Here is a 23,903-nt window from a genome sequence, read left to right on the forward strand (position 1 = left end):
TGGTTCGATTTTCAAATTTGTCCCAAATTTTTAAAAATTTATAAATGTTTCCAAAAAAATATTAATATTACATATTTTGTAGAGAACTAATGAATTTTTTATTACTTTACCAAATCAAAAATATTTAAATATAAAGATAATTCAATGATTCGTTTGAATTATCTAAAATTTTAAATTCAAAAAAATTTCCAATTATCTTATACAAACATATTCATCTCTCGATCGTACTTCATCCTATCAAGACTTCATTTCCTTAAGAATCGAGAGGCTAGAACGAAAAAGAGATTTTTTTTTTTTTTAACCATCTTTAAGAATCGAGAGGTTAGGACCAAAAGGAGTTTGTTTTTAAAATAAAAAGAAAAAAAGTTGTAATATATATTTTCAACTCAAAAACAATACTTAAACAATAGCTCATTTTTTAGACTTCAAAATAAAAATAAAATATATAATTTAATTTTAGCATAACAATGTTCAATGATAGACAATATAGTGCATAGAAAACAAATCCAATTTTTATTGAAAATTTCTCTACTCTCATACAAAATTGCTTACTCCCACATGAACTGAACAAAATAATCCCAACGTCTCTTAAGTCACGTTCGCTATATATCAACGTGAGAGGTCACGTAGGTACAAAGCCAACGTGAGTTAACTATTGTCGGTTTTAGGTAAGTTTAGATTCCATCAATTCTTCACAAAGATGTTGTTTTTTTAAGACCCCAAACATACAATATGTTATTTTCATTTTTTAAAAGCATGTCATGTCTTCGAAACATCAATTCACTCATGATAAAAAATAAATCATAACTAAAAATACACAAGTACGCGAAATCAATTCCAAAAATACACAATTTTATTTAGTTTTAATTTCAACTACGTTACATTACATTCTCCCTAAATATGTGGTATTATCATGATGTTGGATTTAAATTGAATGTTTAAAAGTTTGTCGAAAATGTTAGCATTGAAGTGTCTTATACTTAGTGTAAAAATTGGGTAGTCTCTTCGAAAACTCAAAAGAATGAAGAGAACACAATACATGTATTATACCAAATCAACTTTATAGGTTATCACATCGAATAACTTCATATAGGATGAGTAGTGACAAAAAGGAATGCATTCCAATATATTCTTTTGAACTTAATCCTACCGCCCTCCCACTGACAAGTGTCAATTGACGGAGGAGCATGATTAAGCACGTAACAACGTCTTAGAAGTGCACTCCCTTGTGTCATTCTCATCTTATACGAACGAATTCAATGTGAGAACCTATATAGTTGATTCGAAGAATACATGTCGTGTTATCATCATTCTTTCGAGATTTTACGGAGACTACTAAACCTTTACACTAAGTAAAAGACACTTCATTGCCAACATCTTCAACAAACTAACAAGAATTAAACTAAAATCCAACGAAATAATGAAAAAACATAACAATACTACTTATACACCTTCATCCGGTCGAATCAAATTCTTGAGAATATCTTCGGGCGATCTCGGCAACGAAGCATCCATATCGATCATCGGGAACATGTTGTGCTAACCCAATAGAACATGCTACTCACACCATTGTCGTTCGTGAGGCATCATCCGGCTGAACGTCAATCTATCTTATGAGTCGAACAAAGGATGATCATAACAAACATCTTCCACCCTCCTTGTGTCTTTGGGGTTGAGTCATTGGATGACTTCATCCGGTTACCCATCGGATTTTTTAACGTGACATCGAGTTGAACCCTAAACAACTTATTGGGTTTTACGAAGGTGAGAAAAACACAAGAAGGGGGTTCAATTGTGGTTTTGGAAAATTCTTCGTTTCTCCTAAAATCGAACACACTTGATCGAAGCTAAGTGAGACGGCTTACGAAGTGATAATCGAGAATCTAAATGCGAGCGAGAATAAAACGAGAGAGAGAGAAGAAGAACGACACAAAGCAATTATATTGGTTCCTTCCACAATCCGGAAGTAGTCCGGTCCCCCTTGCACTTCCCAAGAGATTTCACTAAGAGTAATATCGATTACAATTGCTCAAGCACACAAGCAAGAGACTTCCTTTGCTCAAGAACACAATCAAGAGACTTCCTTGCTCAAGCACAACTGCAAGAGACTTCTAACTAAACAAAATTACACGAGAAAATTGTTTAAGGTTGAACACTTGATATACAATCAGAGGTGCTCACAATACAAATCGTATACGTACTCAATGACTTAAGAATTTCTAAGATATGACTTTGAGACACAGAAATTCTAAGTGAATGCGTAACAATTTCAGCGAGAGGTTTGGCACTTGTAATAATGTTGTGAGTCTTTTTTGTTCGGCATTACCAATTCTTTAAGTCTTTACTCCTTTATATAGAGGTGTGAAAGAGACGTTGTGAAATTGCCGGCACATCAAAGAGTCGTTGTTGAAGCTTGATCGTTTACCAATGATATTTTGCACGATTTGGTTGTTGTCCTATGAAGAACAAATTTGAAATCCATTCCTTATCCAAAGGAACATCTATGCGGGCGAAGCCGTATTCGGAGTTGTTTTCTTGTCTTGTAGCGTGGACACAAAACGAGTAGTGGAGAACATGGTTGTACAATTCGTACGAAGTACAATGTCAACGCTTTCGTCCAAAATTGCAAGCACATGCCTTCAAACACCTTTGAAATGACCGTTGCAATGTTCCACTAATTTTCCGCCATGTTTTCGAATCCAATAGACGGCTTTTGCGGTGTTGATTCTTCAATCTTTGAATCTTTTGCAAATCGAGTTGATCTTCGCCTTCGGTGAAATGACTTCGATGAGGCGGCTTCGATAACGCAGCTTCGATGATGTGGCTTCGGACCTCTTGTCTTCGAAGCGGTAATCCTCGGGAGCACAATTTCTTCGGGAGCGCTTTACTTTCTTCGAAGCGACTTGACTTCGGGAGCGCTTTCCGTCTTCGGGAGCGTATTGCCTTCGAAGCGTCTAAGCTTCATTTTCTTTTGCTCTTTATTTGCTCATTCAGAACCAATTAATGATGTAACTTTTTAACTGTGGTCCCGTACACTTGAACAAAAATTAGCTAGTCCAATTTACAATTTTTAATACCTTGTTATCATCAAAACTCTTTAAGGTTCTTTGTTAAACACATTTTGTTTCAACATTTTCCACCGTTGAAGCAGATTTCAACTAACATTGTGTTCGCATCTACTCGAGAATTGGACATTACTTTAGATCTACACCATAAGAAATTAATAACAATCAATGAAAGTCATTCAAACATTTCATCAAACACGGCTTGGAGTGCAACTTATACATAAACCATAAAACTAAAAACTACAACATAAACATGCAAACATCTAAATATTTAAGCAACATAAGTCATTTACATGCAAACATTGTATCATTTCTTGCCAAACAATTCCAAATTAAACAAATCCTAAAACTAAAACATTTCTAATTTAAGAGGAAAAATGTAACATATAAACATAAAATTTCAATGGTACTTGATTATGAAAACTTACTTGTTATTGGATCGATGGTTGATTTGAATTTGAAGAAATTGGGTTTGGATGATTTGAGAGAGTTTTAAGAGATTTTAGACTTGAAATGAAGAAATGAACATTACCTAGCCTATAAAAGAATGCCATGTGAGTTAACTCACGTTGGATGTACCGAGCGTGACTTAAGTCACGTAGGTTATACTTCAATATGAGTTAAGTCATGTAGGTTATATGCCAACGTGAGTTAACTCACGTTACGCCCGTGTCAAGTAGCAGAACAATAGAATTGCATATTTTCCCTGTTTTCCTTCATCCATTCATTCTTCCATATACTCATTCATTCATTTTCATCCCGTTCTCATCCATTCATTAAATCATACATACATACATACATTCACAATTTAAATCATGCAAAATAATACCGAAAATGTACCAAAATGTCAAAAAAATACACAAAGAACGAATGTAAATAATACATCCATATCCGCCAAAATGTCATAACAATAACTAAAAATATACAAATGTCATAAAAACACTAGAAAAAAATCCTACATTGCGGACTATAGTTCCGCCCCCAATCATCCCTCCTTGTCATCATTCGTACAATCGGACCCTCTTGGATCATGCGACAATCCTCCCTGGATGCCCATCAACACACCGGCAAAGTATGGATGCAGCTCATGATACTCCAATGTTGACCCGACTCTAGCTCTTATGTCTCTAATAACTCGTAGTGGGTCGAGAACCTGCCTAGCATATTGGTCCCGAACAATAACGTCCTTATAAGGAGGGATAGGAGTTGGGTACTCAACAACGAGTGTAACACCCTATTTCTAATAAGCGGTAAAACGCGCGAATATACAAACATATTCTAGAAATAGATGCTACGTCATCAAACAAAAGCAAAACATATATGTATAAATTGTCAAGTTTCATAAACATAGCGGCGGAACAATGTATAATCATATGAATAACATCTCCAAATCTCATGACAATAAATACATCTCTCGTATACAATCAATGTCTCAACTCCAAACGACATAATCAAAACAAAATCCAACATGCAAGTACAATCCTAGATCGAGCCCTAATCTAGACACTTGCACATAAAAAGAGGAACTTCGCTCCTCGGCCACATCAAGCAAATAGTCTAAGCATCCCGCACTCCATTTACCCGTCCATACGGAAAGGCGGGTGGTAAACCACCGATGGTTAGCATTACATCATCATAATCCACATATGAAAACATAGCATTCAAAGATTCATACATATCACATATATATAACCATCCCTCCTAGAATACTAGCATCACATGATTATTATCCCCCATCACTTACATTTCAAGCTATCACATTATTAACATGGCATAGTAAGTATATCCAATCTCTAAACAAATCATCGACATAAGTTCATCAATTATCAATCAATGAAGGATTACTCACCTTATTCTTCACTTAGCATACTTAACTCAACAAGTACAATTCATCATTTCAAAGTTATAAGCAAGCAATCATCATTATCAAAGAAATCACCACATCTTATGTATATACATATACAATTCTCACCTCATCATTATTATCAAATTAATTATCATCAAATAGGTTCACCAAGTGTATAAGCACAAACAAGTAAGACATGCAATTAGAGTATGATTCATTTACTCACAACCATCAATAAAATCCACCAATATACATATACACCAATCCACATAATCAAAACATTCACCAAATTTCACCATTACACAAATTCACCAAGTCACATATTCAATTATGACATGACTCATCAATTGATCAAATGCATGCAATGTTCTAGACTTTTCTAGATGCATGTGGTACCAAATCACCTCAAGGTCGTCACCTTCGATTCAACAAAAACATCCTAATCACCTCAATTGGATATAAAATCCGCCACCATCAGTCATGAATGCATGAACATATGACTCGACTCAATGCATATGTTCACACAAACAATAATCACCTAACCATCACCATCATTTTGCATACATGCATTCACCAACAAGATCACCATCAATATTAGCATGTATGAATTCACCACCAACAATCAACATTTAACATGTTCAACAAACAACATAACATAAACATGTTCATCTCCATTCAATTAGTATATATGCATCGACAACAATTCACCACCACTTGACATATATACAATCACCAACAACATCCACAATTCAATCAACATATCAACATATAGTTGCCACATTTCCACATAATTCTTTACAATCCAAATAAAGGAAAAAATACAACATATGATAACAAACATCATATTCATAACTTAACAACCATTCATCACTCAAAAATCATTTTCTACCAAGTTCGTCTCCAAAAATCACAACATTGAAAATAATTGAGCATTTAAGTCAAAACCAAGTAAACAAGCTCAATTGCCTATGCCATGTATTCTCACAAGTCACATATACGTGCAGTAGAGGTTACATAAGCATTTCATCGGCCAAATACGATGAATTCATAAAAATCACAAAGTTCATCTCGCTTTATCGTTTTTTTGAAGAATTTCCATTTTCAAATCAAAACAAGTTAGATCCCTCACATCATAGTTTAAATACTACTAAACACCTTAATTGAACTCATAAAACATAAGTTTGAAGTTTGGAACCAATCCATAAGGTTTGGGTCGACTTAAGAGTAGTTATGCGGAATTTTTGTAAAATTTCACCAAGAACACCTTGGAGTATTTTCATCATAACTCAAAATCCAAAAATCATTTTCAAGTCAAACCAAAGCCTCTAGAAAGCTAACAAAACTATCTACAATTTTCATGTTTACACCGAAAACCAATTCAAAATAGAAACGTGCGAAAAAGACACAAGAACGCGAAACATGGCATGCTGTCGTAGGGCTACTCGCCCGGCGTAGTAAATCCACTCGCCATTGCGAGTTAAGACAGTGCAGCTCTCGGGAAAACTCCCATTTTCACCCCAAAACCCCAATTTTGACTTCCCAAAGCCCAAATTTGATCCCAAGGTTTGTTTAAATATTTCTAAACATGAAAAGACACTCAAAATCATGTAAAACTTGCATCAAAACATCCTTACAACAAAAATCATCATTTGACCCATTTCATAAAACTTCAAAAATAAACAACACAAATCATCATAAGTTCAAAGATTATGGTTACCCAAGGTTCCATTCATCAACAACATCACCTCACAACATCAACAACAACACCCAATCATGAATTCATCTTCAATTTATCAACCACAACATTTTTCATCATCAATTTCACTCAAGAACATGTTATATGCATATAAACCCATTTTGTCATGCAAATTCAACAACAACAACACAATTATCATACAAATCATGTTCTCAAACATAACAACAACAATCATGCACGAATTTAGCTCCTAGATGATGAATTCTTCTTCTAGCTCTAGCCTCCAACCCCTTTCTCTTGTTCTTCCTCTTCAAACCCTTATTTCTCTCTATCTCTATCTCTTCTCAAATCAAAATGTTGGTGAAAACCAATTTCCTCTACTAACAAGAGTATATATAGATCCTATTTAATTGGGCTCAACTCACAACATCTTAATGGACCTAATCCATTTATATTCTAACCCAAAATGTTACTACTCACTTAACGGTAAAATGTAATACTAACGGTCACCTACCGTAAATAAATAAATTACTACAACTCCCTAGCACTTAGTAAAATAACAACTCTCACTAAGCACTAAAAATAATCATCAACCAAACTACAAAATTACCCCTACTCTCAAAATGACCAAAATGCCCCTAAGTCCAAAATGACTAAAATACCCTTCTAACACCGAATTCTACAATTCCCAACCAAAAATACACACAGAGGCAAATAATCACATAAGAGCACATATAACACACATAAATAAATAATAAAATAAATCTAGCGAAAATCGGTACATTTACAACTCTCCCCCACTAAAAAGAATTTTCGCCCTCGAAAATTACCCGAAGGAAACAACTGCTGGATACGCAACCCTCATCCTACTCTCCGATTCCCACGTGGCACTCTCTCCGGTTGGTCCAACCCAAATCACTTTAACCAAAACGATCTCCTTGCCACACAAACGCTTCACCTCTCGATCCTCAATCCTAACCGCGCAAGTCTCAACCGTGAAATTTTCTCTTACCGCCAAATCATCCACTTAAATCACATGAGACGCATCATACACATACTTCCGCAATCGAGACACATGAAACACATCATGAAGATTCGACAAAGATGGTGGTAACGCAATCCGATACGCTACGACCCCAACCTTTTCAACAATCTCAAACGGTCCAACAAAGCGAGGAGTCAACTTCCGACACTTCAAAGCACGACCAACACCGATTACAAGGATTCACTCTCAAAAACACATGATCGCCAACCCGAAACTCAATGTCCTTCCTCCTCTTATCATGATAACTCTTCTCGCCTACTCGAGATGCTCTCATCTTCTCTTGAATCATCTTAACCTTTTCCGTAGTCTCTTGCACAACTTCCGATCCTAACAAAGCACTTTCACTCGACTCATACCAACATAACGACGTCCTACACCTCCGACCACACAAAGCCTCAAACGGTGCCATCCCGATACTAGAATGAAAACTGTTGTTGTAAGTAAACTCAATCAACGGTAGACATTCGACCCAACCGACACCTTGCTCCAAAACACAAGCTCTCAACAAATCCTCTAAGCTCGAATAGTCCTCTCCGTCCGACCATCGATCCGGGAATGATAAGCGTAACTCAACCTCAACTTGGTTCCCAAAACAACTTGCAAAATCTCCCAAAACTTAGAAGTAAACCTCGGATCCCGATCCGACACAATACTAGATGGAATACCATGCAATCTAACAATCTCGCTCAATGTAGATCTCGGCCAACTTCGCCACGTACATACCGGTCTTAATAGGAACAAAATGTGCCGACTTCGTCAACCGATCCACAATCACCCAAATCGAATCAAAACCCTTAACAAGTCTTCGGCAAAGCTCCAACAAAATCCATAGAGATACTATCCCACTTCCACTCTAGCACAAACAACGGTTGCATCAAACCCGACGGTTTCGATGTTCAATCTTAGACTTCGACAAACCAAACAAGCATACACAAACTCGCGATCTCTTTCTTCATTCCGGGCCACCAAAACAACCTCTTCAAATCCCGATACATCTTAGTCGCTCCCGGATGAATACTCAAACTACATTTGTGACCTTCATCCAAAATCCGTCTCTTAAGCTCAAGAACATCCGGTACACGAACACGGTCACGAAACATCAAGACACCGTTCTCACCCAATCCGAAGTCTCCAACCTTACCTTGGTTAACCAACACCATTCGATCCACACGTTCCAAATCTTCCTTCGGCCATTCTTAATCTCTTCCAAAATATTACTCGTCGGCTTCAACATCCCTAACCGCACAACATCCGGCGTTAACTCGCTAACCAAACTCAAACCTCGGAACGGCTCAATCAACTCCAACTCTTTAACCATCAAAGCGGACATATGCAACGACTTCCTACTCAAAGCATCAAGAACAACATTTGCCTTCCCGGGGTGATAACTCACTCGAAAATCAAAATCCTTAAGATATTCCAACCATCTCCTTTGCCTCATATTCAACTCCTTCGGTCAAACAAGTACTCCAAACTCTTATGATCACCGAACACCTCAAACTTAGAACCATATAGGTAATGCCTCCAAATCTTTAACACATACACAACGGCCGCTAATTCCAAATCGTGAGTCGGATAATTCTTCTCATGCACTTTCAATCGCCTCGAAGCATAAGCCACAACCCGACGATTCTCGCATAAGCACACCACCAAGACCCATCTTAGAAGCATCACAAACATAAGCTTGTCCTTTCCGAGTCAACTGCGTCAATGGCAACACCAACTTAGAGAATCCCTTAATAAACCTCCGATAATAACCTACCAGGCCAAGAAAGCTTCTAACTTCAAAAACGTACTTAGGTGATTCCCATCGCAACACCGCATCAACTTTTGACATCCACCGCAATACCACCCTTAGAAATCACATGACCAAGGAAACTTACTTCACGCAGCCGAAACTCACACTTCGACAACTTAGCAAACAACTTCTTCTCCTTCAAGACTCCTAACACAATCCTCAAATGCTTGGCATGCTCCTCTTCCGACTTCGAATACACCAAAATATCATCTATAAACACCACCACAAAACGGTCCGTAAAAGGATGAAATATCCTATTCATATATTCCATGAAGACACCTGGCACATTAGATACTCCAAATGGCATCACAGAATACTCATAGTGTCCATACCTTGTTCGTAACGCAATTTTGGATATATCTTCCGCCTTCACTCTAATCCGATGATATCCCGATCTCAAATCAATCTTGCTAAACACTTCCGCACCAACCAACCGATACATCAAATCATCAATCCTCGGAAGCGGATACCGATTCTTAATCGTCACCTTGTTCACCTGCCGATAATCCACACACAACCTCATGTTTCCATCCTTCTTCTTAATTAGCGGCACAGAGCAACTCTTCCAACTCGCTTCTTCAACTCTCCCAACTCTAATGCGGACATCCGATACGGCGCAATCGAAATAGGACTCGTTCCTGGTACCAAATCAATTGCAAACTCCACTTCCCTCTCCGCGGTAATTCGGTAATGTCGTCCGAAAAACTTCGGAAACTCTTGCACTACCGGCAAATCACCAACTCCTTTCTCACTACTTTCCTTCAAGGAAGCAAACATCATAAACACACTAGTTTCACCATCCAAAGACTTCTTCACTTGCTCCGCGGTCAAGAACTTCCCACCTTCCTCGCCTACCGGCTTAGAAAACGTTACACTCTTGGTCAAACAATTAATGTTAACACCAAAAGTCAACATCCAAATTCATACCGAAAATCACATCCATATGCTTCAACGGAAGACACACAAGATCCAACTCAAAATCAACGGGAACCTTAACATAAACCACAATCAATCGAGCCTCTGCAGCCAAAGATACCTTCCCTTGCCGTACCAAACAAACCTAAAGCAACCGCTACTCCCCCACTACGCTCAAACCCACCTAAAAGAACGGAACAACAAAACAAGTACCGATATTACTTCCGTACATGTCGCATACAACAGAAATTCAACGAATAATAGTCCGACAAGACCGACCACGACTCGATACCAACTTGTAACACCCTATTTCTAATAAGCGGTAAAACTCGCGAATATACAAACATATTCTAGAAATAGATGCTACGTCATCAAACAAAAGCAAGACATATATGTATAAATTGTCAAGATTCATAAACATAGCAGCGGAATAATGTATAATCATATGAATAACATCTCCAAATCTCATGACAATAAATACATCTCTCGTATACAATCAATGTCTCAACTCCAAACGACATAATCAAAACAAAATCCAACATGCAAGTACAATCCTAGATCAGCAGCCCTAATCTAGACACTTGCACATGAAAAGAGGAACTCCGCTCCTCGGCCACATCAAGTAAATAGTCTAAGCATCCCGCACTCCATCTACCCGTCCATACGAAAAGGCGAGGTGGTAAACCACCGATGGTTAGCATTACTTCATCATAATCCACATATGAAAACATAGCATTCAAAGATTCATACATATCACATATACATAATCATCCCTCCTAGAATACTAGCATCACATGATTATTATCCCCCATCACTTACATTTCAAGCTATCACATTATTAACATGGCATAGTAAGTATATCCAATCTCTAAACAAATCATCGACATAAGTTCATCAATTATCAATCAATGAAGGATTACTCACCTTATTCTTCACTTAGCATACTTAACTCAACAAGTACAATTCATCATTTCAAAGTTATAAGCAAGCAATCATCATTATCAAAGAAATCACCACATCTTATGTATATACATATACAATTCTCACCTCATCATTATTATCAAATTAATTATCATCAAATAGGTTCATCAAGTGTATAAGCACAAACAAGTAAGACATGCAATTAGAGTATGATTCATTTACTCACAACCATCAATAAAATCCACCAATATACATATACACCAATCCACATAATCACAACATTCACCAAATTTCACCATTACACAAATTCATCAAGTCACATATTCAATTATGACACGACTCATCAATTAATCAAAGACTCTTCTAGATGCATGTGGTACCAAATCACCTCAAGGTCGTCACCTTCGATGCAACAAAAACATCGTAATCACCTCAATTGGATATAAAATCCGCCACCAAGAATCATGAATGCATGAACATATGACTCGACTCAATGCATATGTTCACACAAACAATAATAACCTCACCATCACCATCATTTTGCATACATGCATTCACCAACAAGATCACCATCAATATTAGCATGTATGAATTCACCACCAACAATCAACATTTAACATGTTCAACAAACAACATAACATAAGCATGTTCATCTCCATTCAATTAGTATAAATGCATCGACAACAATTCACCACCACTTGACATATATACAATCACCAACAACATCCACAATTCAATCAACATATCAACATATGGTTGCCACATTTCCACATAATTCTTTACAATCCAAATAAAGGAACGAGATACAACATATGATCATAAACATCATATTCATAACTCAACAACCATTCATCACTCAAAAATCATTTTCTACCAAGTTCATCTCCAAAAATCACAACATTGAAAATAATTGAGCATTTAAGTCAAAACCAAGTAAACAAGCTCAATTGCCTATGTCATGTATTCTCACAAGTCACATATACATGCAGTAAAGGTTACATAAGCATTTCATCAGCCAAATACGATGAATTCATAAAATCACAAAGTTCGTCTCGCTTTATCGTTTTTTTGAAGAATTTCCATTTTCAAATCAAAACAAGTTAGATCCCTCACATCATAGTTTAAATACTACTAAACACCTTAATTGAACTCATAAAACATAAGTTTGAAGTTTGGAACCAATCCATAAGGTTTGGGTCGACTTAAGAGTAGTTATGCGGAATTTTTGTAAAATTTCACCAAGACTACCTTGGAGTATTTTCGTCATAACTCAAAAACCAAAATTCATTTTCAAGTCAAACCAAAGCCTCTGGAAAGCTAACAAAATTATCTACAACTTTCATGTTTACACCGAAAACCAATTCAAAACAGAAACGTGCGAAAAATACAGAAGAACGCGAAACGGGGCATGCTGTCGAGGAGGGCTACTCGCCCGGCGAGTAAATCCACTCGCCATTGCGAGTTATGACCGGCAGCTCTCGGGAAAACTCCCATTTTCACCCCAAAACACCAATTTTGACTTCCCAAAGCCCAAATTTGATCCCAAGGTTTGTTTAAACATTTCTAAACATGAAAAGACACTTAAAATCATGTAAAACTTGCATCAAAACATCCTTACAACAAAAATCATTATTTGACCCATTTCATAAAACTTCAAAAATAAACAACACAAATCATCATAAGTTCAAAGATTATGGTTACCCAAGGTTCCATTCATCAACAACATCATCTCACAACATCAACAACAATACCCAATCATGAATTCATCTTCAATTTATCAACCACAACATTTTTCATCATCAATTTCACTCAAGAACATGTTATATACATATAAACCCATTTTGTCATGCAAATTCAACAACAACAACAACACAATTATCATACAAATCATGTTCTCAAACATAACAACAACAATCATGCACGAATTTACACCAATTAAAATCAATTCATCAATTTCATAAAAATGGGTAAAGGGAAAAGTTATGAAATTATGAGTGAAGCCTAACCCTCTTACCTCTAGCACCAAGAATCTCTAACCCAAGCTTCAATTTAGCTCCTAGATGATGAATTCATCTTCTAGCTCTAGCCTCCAACCCCTTTCTCTTGTTCTTCCTCTTCAAACCCTTATTTCTCTCTATCTCTATCTCTTCTCAAATGAAAATGTTGGTGGAAACCTATTTCCTCTACTAACAAGAGTATATATAGGTCCTATTTAATTGGGCTCAACTCACTACATCTTAATGGACCTAATCCATTTCTATTCTAACCCAAAATGTTACTACTCACTTAACGGTAAAACGTAATACTAACGGTCACCTACCGGTAAATAAATAAATTACTACAACTCCCTAGCACTTAGTAAAATAACAACTCTCACTAAGCACTAAAAATAATCCTCAACCAAATTACAAAATTACCTCTACTCTCAAAATGACCAAAATGCCCCTAAGTCCAAAATGACTAAAATACCCTTCTAACACGGAATTCTACAATTCCCAACCAAAAATACACACAGAGGCAAATAATCACATAAGAGCACATATAACGCACATAAATAAATAATAAAATAAATCTAGCGAAAATTGGGTTGTTACAACGGGCGCATACTTACTCATAATGGGATGAGAAACACTATAGTACCAAAGCATGTACCCCTTTCCGAGACAACGATGAATCCAAAGGCCGAACGACCCCGATCAGCTCGTGGAATGACGTAAAGCAAAAATCCCGGAAGACCCGTAATAAGTCCTCATGCTTAAGAGTCGCAAATGAAGTTAGAGGATTGGGTACTCTCTCGCACATGACCGTACTTCCCGATAACCCGCTCCGCAAGTGAAGGACCATCATGTGTTTGTTGGCTATGATCCAACCGGAGTACCAAAAGATATCCCGCAAAGGAGTGATGTCCCTTTAATCCTCGTACGACCTCTAGACGGCATTGTCATTCACCATTAGATCTATCACGCCTCGGCAAAGGTACATGATCGCGCATGGCCCCTTACCGGTTTAAATTTGCCGGTGATCGGGTCACCACGTGCATGATGTGAAGGTGAGATAAATACAAGAAGGGGGGTTGAATTGTGTTGTATTTTTATGGTTTCTTTTTCGAGTGTTTAGATATGGTCGTATTATGATGGGTTCGAATTCTAACACATAGTCTCGAATGCAAAGAAAGTTATAATAGACATAGAGATAAAAGAGAGTGAGAGAGAGAGAGAGAGCGTACACAAGAAATTTATACGGGTTCCTCCCTCAACACAGGAGTAGTCATGTCATCTTCCACTTTCAAGGGATTTCACTATAATCTCACCGGATTACAATTGCTCAAGGACTCTTCCAAAACCCTTCCAAATGCTCAAGTACACTTGCAAGAGACTTATAATCCTCAAGGTCACTACCAAGATACTTCCACTGCTCAAGGACAACTCCAAGAGACTTTTAATGCTCAAGCACACGGGTAAGAGACTTCCAATGTTGAAGGACAACTACAAGAGACTTTAATTGATCAAGCATGCATGCAAGAGACTTCTAATGCTCAAGGACAACTCCAAGAGACTTGTGGTGCTCAAGTTTTGCATGAAAGAGACTTCTATTTGTTTACAAATATAAACAAATTTGTTCTTACACTTGATATAACAATGGTAGTGTAAACTAAACAATGTTTAAATAGACTTTTATGACTTTAGGATTTTATAAGACACTAAAATTGAAACGAAAATCCTAAGTCTTTTGCGCTATTTGATTTTGGCAGAGTAATGGCACAAGAAAATAGTAGAGTCTTGTTGATCTTCTTCGCATCTTTAACTCCTTATATAGGAAGAGATTTGAGAGATGTTGGAGAAGAGTGCCAATACAAGAATAGTCGTTGAGAAGTTTCGAATCAAGAATGTTGGGCCATTGTCCGATATGGATAATTCGTTTGATAGCCATTCGAAAATCCTTTGTTAAAACTAGAAGTATACGTTCATTCTTATTGTCCTTGAAGTTCTTTGTACTGTTTCTACACGAGGTCGAAGAATACAAATTTGTACTCGAGATCCTTTGATGGAGACATCCGTAGAAGACGACAAATCCGACGTGGAGTCTAGGTGCCTTATGATCTCGTTGAGTTTGGGCGTCTTCCAAGTTTGATGCAATCTTCGAGTCCGATGACCTTCACGAGTCCGATGATCTTCACGAGTCCGATGAGGCTAATCTTCGGCTTCGAGAGACATCATTTTCTTCGATCCATGATGTTGACTTCGGTTGACCTTTCCTCGATCTCTACCATAGTCTTATAAGCTTCTATTATGCTTCGATACTTTAATTCATGTTCGGCACTCGATGGATATATTCTATGATCCCGCACACTTGAACAAATATTAGTATATTCAATTGTTCTTCAACATTTTGTTATCATCAAAACCTTAGAGGAATTGTACAAACCACTTTTGATCCAATAATCTCCCCTTTTTGATGATGACAAACCCACAAGTATTTGAAACAATTGTTAATCTAATTAAGGTGAGGTTTGCAAGCGCCGCCTAAGTTTGTAAGCTCCCCCTTAGTCGACAGTCTTAGGTTCTAAGTTTGCAAGTTCCCCCGAGTCCGTGATAGTCCATTAAGGTTAGGTTTGCAAGCGCCCCTTAAGTTTTATCCGATAGTTCCTAAAGTGAGGTTTGTAAGCTCCCCTTAAGTTACATCCCGCTAGTTAAATTCATTTTTAATCATAGTAAACGGCATCGCAGCGCATACATATTAACACATCGTAACTTCAAAGTGTAACATATCTTTAAACATGTCGTATGTTTTGTTTACTCAAGTATGATGACATCTTTCGCAGTCTATTGAGTTCTCCATTAATCACAAGTTAAATTAAGAATAACCTTATCGTAACCTTAGCTTGTATAAGACTTTTAGACACATCAGAACTACTCAAGTCCGATTAGTCTAATCAAGTCCGATAACTTCTTCAAAGTCTAATAAATTTTCACTTAGGTTCTTCAAATCATAAAAAAGGTCTTGTTAATGAACTTCTTAACGACATTGGTTAAAGAATTGTTTAAAGAAAAAAAGTTTTGTTAATGAATATCCTAAAGACATTGACTAAGAAATCTATTAAAGAAAATTTTGTTTTGGAAATACAATATGTTACTTTTGCAAATGCAAAAATTACATCACTTTATGGTAAGAATTTAATACATTTTTTGCGAAAAAAAGAATTTCGTTTAGTACCTTAATTAATACATTAACGACACTCGTTAACATTCTTTGTAAAAAATCTATACAAGGAATTATGATTTAGATCCTCTCATTTCTTTTATTCTCACATTTTTCTTTTCACCAAGCTGTATCAATCTCTATATATTTTGAAAAAAATCAAGAGAAAATGAAAAAAATAAATAAATCAAGCGAAAGATAGACACAAATTGAAAGAAAAAAAAAGAGAAGAAAAACATGAGATAAACACAGATGCAAGGAATTATGATAACCATGCTATATAAAGGACTTTTCAGAAGCATCTAATAATATTTAGTTGACCGCCGGATATATCCAGAATATATCCAAACATTATACGATGAGATGAGATTATGCCGCAGTATATCATGTGCTCAATAGTAGTAATCAACAAATATTACCTTTAAATTAAAGTTAAAAATAATAACTTTGTCAGAAGATATTTTGTTTTCCAAACCTTGATCTTATCTGAATCTTTAATATATACTCCGTTTATATTTCATAAATGCCATATGGTGGAAGCTAATCCACACACATTACCAATTTACTTTGCTGTACATCATCTCTTCAAGATTATATAAATTTTATTTAAGAAAAAAGAAGCAATGGTTATGTTAATTTTGGGTCCACAAGCCTTAAATTGTTATGCATTTGACCTAATGAATCAATGTAGATTGTGAATGCCTTTGGTTTACGTTATGTCAGTGAGTCCCTAACAAATGTTGAAGACCTTGATGTACAATTATTGCACTATAAGGCCATGTTAGTTAATTTTATCCTTAACCCTAACCACACAACTTCAATTATCAATTACCTAAAAAAACTGCAATCATCAATTGTTGCACAAAACCAATGTTGGATATGTTCTTTACTATTTTCTCATCCACCTTTTTACGTGCAAAATTAGGAAATGCAATTTGGTCAAACCATTACTAGTAGCTAATTGACCCACCTGTGTACAAGTGTCATCTGGCTTTTTAATTTTCCCATTTTTGTGATCTAAAGATTAGTACTATTTGATGAACAAAAAGGAAATATAAGTTGTACAAGTTATGGTCTATATTTAGGTAAGGTTATTGGGTCAAATTAATATTGCAATGTCAATGTCTATTGCCTAGTACTTTGTGTCAATCCACGCATGCTTCTTTGATGATGACAACATTGTCAGAATACTGCTTCAAATATTCATTGAGGTCATGACCATGAGAAAAACAAACAAAAAGCCTAATTTCGTGGGAATGCTCTCAGCCTCACACCACACAATAAATCACTACTCACCTAATACGTAATTAGGTAGTTTACCCAAATTTAATAATTAGCTAGTCTACTTAATTATTGGACGATTATAATTATCTCTATTCATAAACTTATATTCATATCATATTTATAAACTTCATATATAGCACATTACTAGTAGTTAATTATTATTGGACGATTATAATTATCTCTATTTATAAACTTATTTTCATAAAATGTGAGACTCAACACATTTCTCTACTATATATTGAGTTTATTCATCTATTGTTTTATGAAGTGTGACTTATGTGGTTTGATAAGCGTAATCCAATAGAAGATGATCCAATAAATTATGCATAGATAAACTTGATATATAGCACATTAAAAATTACGTGAGTCGAATTCATACAAAACAGAATTTATAAATGAAAATGTTTTATATATGGCAAACGTTAACTTGTGCCCTCAAGGGCACATGTTAAGGAACTCATTATAGAAATACACATATCGAAAGTCGTGTGGTCAACTTCTTAAAAGTTAAATATCATGTTTTCCAATGCAAAATTACTCTTTTTAGGTTCCTTAACATGTGCCCTTAGGGCACAAATTAACATGACCCTTTATATATATAGGTTTAAATCAAATCACATTCAAGACTCTTAAAATGTACGCACGCCTTAATCAAAAGAGATCATATCGTATATGGTTAGTGATTCATGCCAATTCTTGAAAGCACACACATTAGTGTTTCTTGGAGTCTAGTGTAGCATGCATGTGGTGGAGAGGCATAGCTTTAGGTTGAGGGACAACATTAATTAACAAGATTACGATCATATTCTCTAAAAAATGATTAGATCATATATATAAAGGGATTTGCTAGAACACACCCACTAGTTTTTATGTGGGAGTGTTTTAGCAAAACTACATCTTAGGATGTATTTAACCACTTTTTAGTCATTCACTTGCTAAAATATTCCTTCTAAAAAGTAAGTGGGTGTATCCTAGCAAACCCCTATAGGATTTGCTAGAACACACCCACTTGTTTTTGTTAGAAGGTGTGTTATAGCAACATACACCTTAAGGTGTATTTATTAACTTTTTAGTTATAACTTGCTAAAACACTCCCACATAAAAACTAGTGGGTGTGTTATAGCAAACTCATATATAAATACCCCAACACAATTGTTGTCCCTTATAGGAGGCGATTCTTTGCATTTTTAACAATATGTTTTGTTTGATCAACATCTGTTAAGTTATATACTTCATCTGTAACGTTATTAATGAACCTGATAATAATATTACTTAAGAAGTATATAACATACATTGGTTGATGCTTAGAAAATAGTTGTTATTTTCCATGCATATTGAATGGAAGTATACAATGTCGCAATAAGTAATAAAAAATGTATCGATCAAATGAGGATTGGAGTGGATAAGCTCCGAGTATTTATAAATGTTAAGTTTAGTTATTTAAGATTTAAAATGACAAGTAACAATGATAAGATTTTATGATTCCAAATAGTAAAATGCAGAAGTAAATAAAGCAAGTAAAAAAGATTTAGAGAATCAAGTGAAAAGTGTGATTAAGAAATTAACTACGTAAAAATAGTGGTTTGTAAAATTTAAAAAGTTACAACCGTGAGTTATGGAATATTAATTTTAATCTCGTTAATATTATTATTGGATAATATTTGTATTATTGCTATTATTAGTATTGATTTTTTTTTTGATATTATTAAATTAAATTATTCATGGTTATAGATGTTATGAATAATGAGGAAGTAGAGGAGTTAACTCGTTGGTAAAAGAATGGGAGAAAATAATTTTTAGGAAGAAAATAGCAATTTTAATAAGAATAAGAAAGTAGAGTGCAAACAAAGGTGCATTAGTCAAACTAGGTATAAAAGCGATGTAAGTAGTAAGTTGTGTAGCATTTTAGTGGTTTAGACAGAGGGTGGTGTAAACAACAAGGTTGTGTAGTTATAGAAAGAATAGTAACCAGACTAGGGGTGTGGATAGCAAGTCTATCTAAGAATTATGTGAGAAAACTAAACGCAAATAGTGGCTACAAAAGCATTAGAGAATTTGGGTTACGGAAAAAAAAATTGACAGACCAAATGAAAAACTAGGGCTTTGGAGGAAAGGAGACATAAGAGGTATAGAGAGAAAGCTAGGGAGAGATTCAACCGTAGAATTCATTGATGCTAATAAATATCAAGGTAAGGGGGAGAAACTATTCATCTTGAGATTAATTTTGTAATGAGGAGAAGAGGGTTCTTAAACTCTCATCTTGTTATGTCCTTTTACTCTCAATTTTGGGGTTATTATAAACCTTATGATGTTGTGTTGTTATCATAGAAATTTATGGAGTGAATTGATGATAATTGGTGTTGGTGTTGTGAGAGGAAGTTTGAATTTGGTGAGATAATTGGCTAGGGTTTGAATAGTAAATTAATCGTGTGATGAGTTGTTGTTAATGGGTAAGTTGTATAAAACTTGGTGTTAAAATGTTAGGGTACCCTATGATGATGTTTATGGGTGTGTGTTGGTGTCCATAGGTTGTGACTCGAGAATAAGTTATGAGTAAAAATTGAATTGGTGTGGTGGTGATTCATGTGTTTTAATGATGAATTAATCTTTGAAAAATAGTTGTTAATGAGTAGTCTATTTGAAATTGGTGTCTAACATGTTATCGTAACCTCGAGAGTACAATTCTTGGGAAATTTGGGGGTTAGATTCAAAGCCTTAGAGAGCTCCGAGTCAAAAATTGTAGAAAATCTGATCCTTGTACAAAGTGCGCAAGGTCGTGCGCACGGTACGCACGGACCATGCCGCATTTCGCCAACGGGCGCACGGTCATGCATGTGGGGCTCACAACCGTACTACCCCGTCGGCATTGGAGAACTTTTATTTTTCTTTGTATTTACGCCCCGAATCTGAAAATTAAGGTCTTGTAGTAAAGTATATAGGTGAGGGTGATTTAGAGGTTATTATGTTATAGGAATGACGAGTTTCTTAATGATGTTATCTCTAACGGCCCGATTTTCGCTAGATTTATTTAGTTTATTATTTTATTGTGTGTGTTTATATGTGCTTGTTTGTGATTATTTGTCCTTGTTTGTATTTTACCCGGGATTGGTAGAGTTTGGCTTACAGAGGGTATTTTAGTCATTTCGGACTCGAGGGTGTTTTGGTCATTTGGTGAGCAAGGGTAAAATAGTCTTTTGGTTACGAGAATAATTTTTGTGTTTTAAGTGGGAATCAATATTTTTACTAAGTTACTAGTAAGTTGGGGTAATTAATTAAGACCCGGTAACTATCCGTTATTTTTTTCCGTAAGTGAGTAGAAACTTTGTGAATTAGTTAATGAGAATTTTAAGCCCATTAAGACATTTCGAGGGTTGAACCCATTTGCGTAGAAACTTTATAAACTCTAGTCTTTAGAGAAATTTGGTCACATAAACTCATTCACTCATTTTCACAAAACTTTTGAGAGAGGTAGAGAGAGAAAGAGCAAGAACAACATTAGAGAGAAGAACTTGAAGAGCAAGAGGAGGGTAGTGATTCAAGGAGAAAAAGTGAAGTCAAGGCTAGGATTGTGCTCAATTGAGGTAAGGGGGATAATGTTCATTCATAATTTAAGCTAAAATTTCTTTTTCTACTTAATCTCATAAGTGCTTAATTTGTGAATTGAGATTTTTTGTGGATTTAAAGGATGAATTTCATGTACCCACTTTGATACTAAGTTTATGTATGTAAAATTGATGCTAAACATGTTGTTGTTGAATTTGTATGTTTGAATTGTAGTTATATGAAACTTTGTTGATTTTTGCTCAAATTGGTGTAAAATGATGTTGTGGTTGTAATTGTTGATGAATTCATGGTTAAATGATGTTGTTGTTGTTGTTGTGAGATGTTGTTGTTGATTTATTTTTTTGAACACACAAAAATGGAATATATTAACACCAATAACGTAATTGTTATAGCACAAGGTGTGCTAAAACAATCACGGAAAGAAACACGGTCTAGTTAGAGTTACAATACAATTAGTCGATACCCATACAAGTGAGCGGGTTGGACCACCAATTATGAGTGTCAAAACTAAAAACAACATTACCGGCTTTCACCACCACAAGGAATATGATTTTACTTTATCTAACATATGAGGTAGAGAACTTTGTTTATTTCCCGAAAAAAGGAACGTCGCGCCAAATAAAGTCCAAACACACACGAGCCAAATTAGATGAAAAAAGGAACGTCGCGCTCTCAAACCACCTCGCATAGTTAATAAATTGCAAGAAATGGTCTGACCGTTATAAACCGAGTCTCGACCCCAACAACACCAAGCCAAGCTCGCACCAACGGCCACAACGCACCAAATTAAGGACAAGACGAAATATATGATTCATATCCTCGACATGCCCACACCCATCAATGCAAGACCGCGCCTCCATAGGTAAGACCCCACGAAGTGCCAAATTTTGTTTAGTAGGTAACCAAATTCCTCAAAGAAACGCCACGCAAATATGGAAACTTTCAAAGGAACCTGTTTATGCCAAATCAACTCAAAATTTTGATGTAAAATGGGTTGTTCCCGCGATGTCGGCATATCATACACACCACGAACCATATACCCACCGATCGGATCCGGTAACCAAAGCCACCTGTCGAAGATGAGTCCCGCAAAGTAACCGTAAGTAAAAGTTCCCTACACTCCTCTACCAATTCTTCCTCCCAAACCCGCAAGCGACGACGCCACCGCCACGTCCCCCACCAACCTCCAAACCCCGCCGGAACATGTTCCTTACCGTGACAACTTTGTTGATAGTCAAATCAAAAAGCCGTCTAAAACGCACACAAAACAGTAACATTTCCACACCAACAATCACGCCAAAAATCAGCCTCACCACCATCTCCCACCGTCTCCTAATACCGTACGCAAACCAACCCTCTCCACCCTCTCCTATCCCATCTCTAATCCTCACTATCTCCCGCCACCAAGATGAACAACTCCGACCCCCATCCTCCAAACCATACCTAGCCACCAACACCCTACGCCACATTCCATCTCTCTCTACTAACAACCTCCAACACCATTTTCCTAAGAAAGCAATGTTAAACTCCCTCAAACTTCTAACATCCAACCCTCCGTACTCCTTCCTCAAACACAAAGAGTTCCAACTAATCCAAGAAATTTTTCTTTTATCCTCACTCCCTCCCCAAAAAAATTTATTTAACAAAGATTCAATGGAAGAGATTATACTCGACGGACCTTTGAAAAAGGAAAGAGCATAGACCGGAAGTGCAATCGGGACAGATTTGAGAAGGATCAACCGGCCACCAAAAGAAAGCAACCGACTATGCCAACCGTACAATCTAGCTTTAATTCGATTAACAACAAATGCCTCCTAAAACAATAACCGGTGCATCGCCCCCAATCGAAAGACCCAAATAGAGAAACGACACTTTACCCACCTTGCAACCTAACACGAAGCCGCTTCGTACAACCAAGAATCATTGATATTGACACCAACCGAGAGCTTTTATGGAAATTTACTTTCAAACCAGACATAGCCTCAAACAAAACTAAACCAGCCCTCATTGCACGAACATTTCCCCAACTTTTATTACCAATTAGAAGTGTATCATCGCCGAATCGTAAGTGAGACACCACCACGTAGTTGGCGCCACCCACCTTGTACCCTATAAAGGTACCTCTTTCAACCAAGGCTTTCATCAATACATTCAGGCCTTCGGCCGCCGGTAAGAACAAAAAAGGCGATAAAGGATCACCCCGACGTAAGCCCCGCTCAAGAGAGAACTCATCCGTTGGACTCGCCATTCACTAACACCGATGCAAAGAGCGCACGTACACACACTTTAATCCATTTTCTCCATAAAGCTCGGAAATGCCATACTACCCATAACCTCATCAAGGTACCCCCATTCCACGGAGTCATACACCTTTTCAAAATCCACTTTAAACATTAAAAGCTCTTTCTTCAATTTACGGGCCTCATCAACCACCTCATTTGCTATCAAGATCACATCAAGAATTTGTCTATTTTTTACAAAAGCCGACCGAACTTCGTACACAACACTCGCCAATAACTTGTCTCAACTCGTTTGCTAGAACCTTTGCCAAAATTTTATAGAGACATCCC

General features: G+C 36.4%; 1 protein-coding gene across 1 annotated transcript; it reads right to left on the bottom strand.

Annotated features, from left to right (window-relative positions):
- Positions 1 to 22,457: 22,457 nt before the first annotated feature.
- Positions 22,458 to 23,581, bottom strand: LOC146899471 (uncharacterized). Its single transcript, XM_085736783.1, has 3 exons — positions 23,215 to 23,581; positions 23,037 to 23,119; positions 22,458 to 22,895 (listed from the first exon to the last, which is right to left on the bottom strand). Exons 1-3 carry the CDS (start codon positions 23,579 to 23,581, stop codon positions 22,458 to 22,460), a joined length of 888 nt encoding a protein of 295 aa, XP_085592909.1.
- Between the last annotated feature and the right edge of the window lie 322 nt (positions 23,582 to 23,903).

Source organism: Medicago sativa, chromosome 8, assembly GCF_051527215.1.
Source record: "Medicago sativa cultivar Bolivia chromosome 8, Bolivia_mono, whole genome shotgun sequence".
Classification (NCBI taxonomy): domain Eukaryota; kingdom Viridiplantae; phylum Streptophyta; class Magnoliopsida; order Fabales; family Fabaceae; genus Medicago; species Medicago sativa.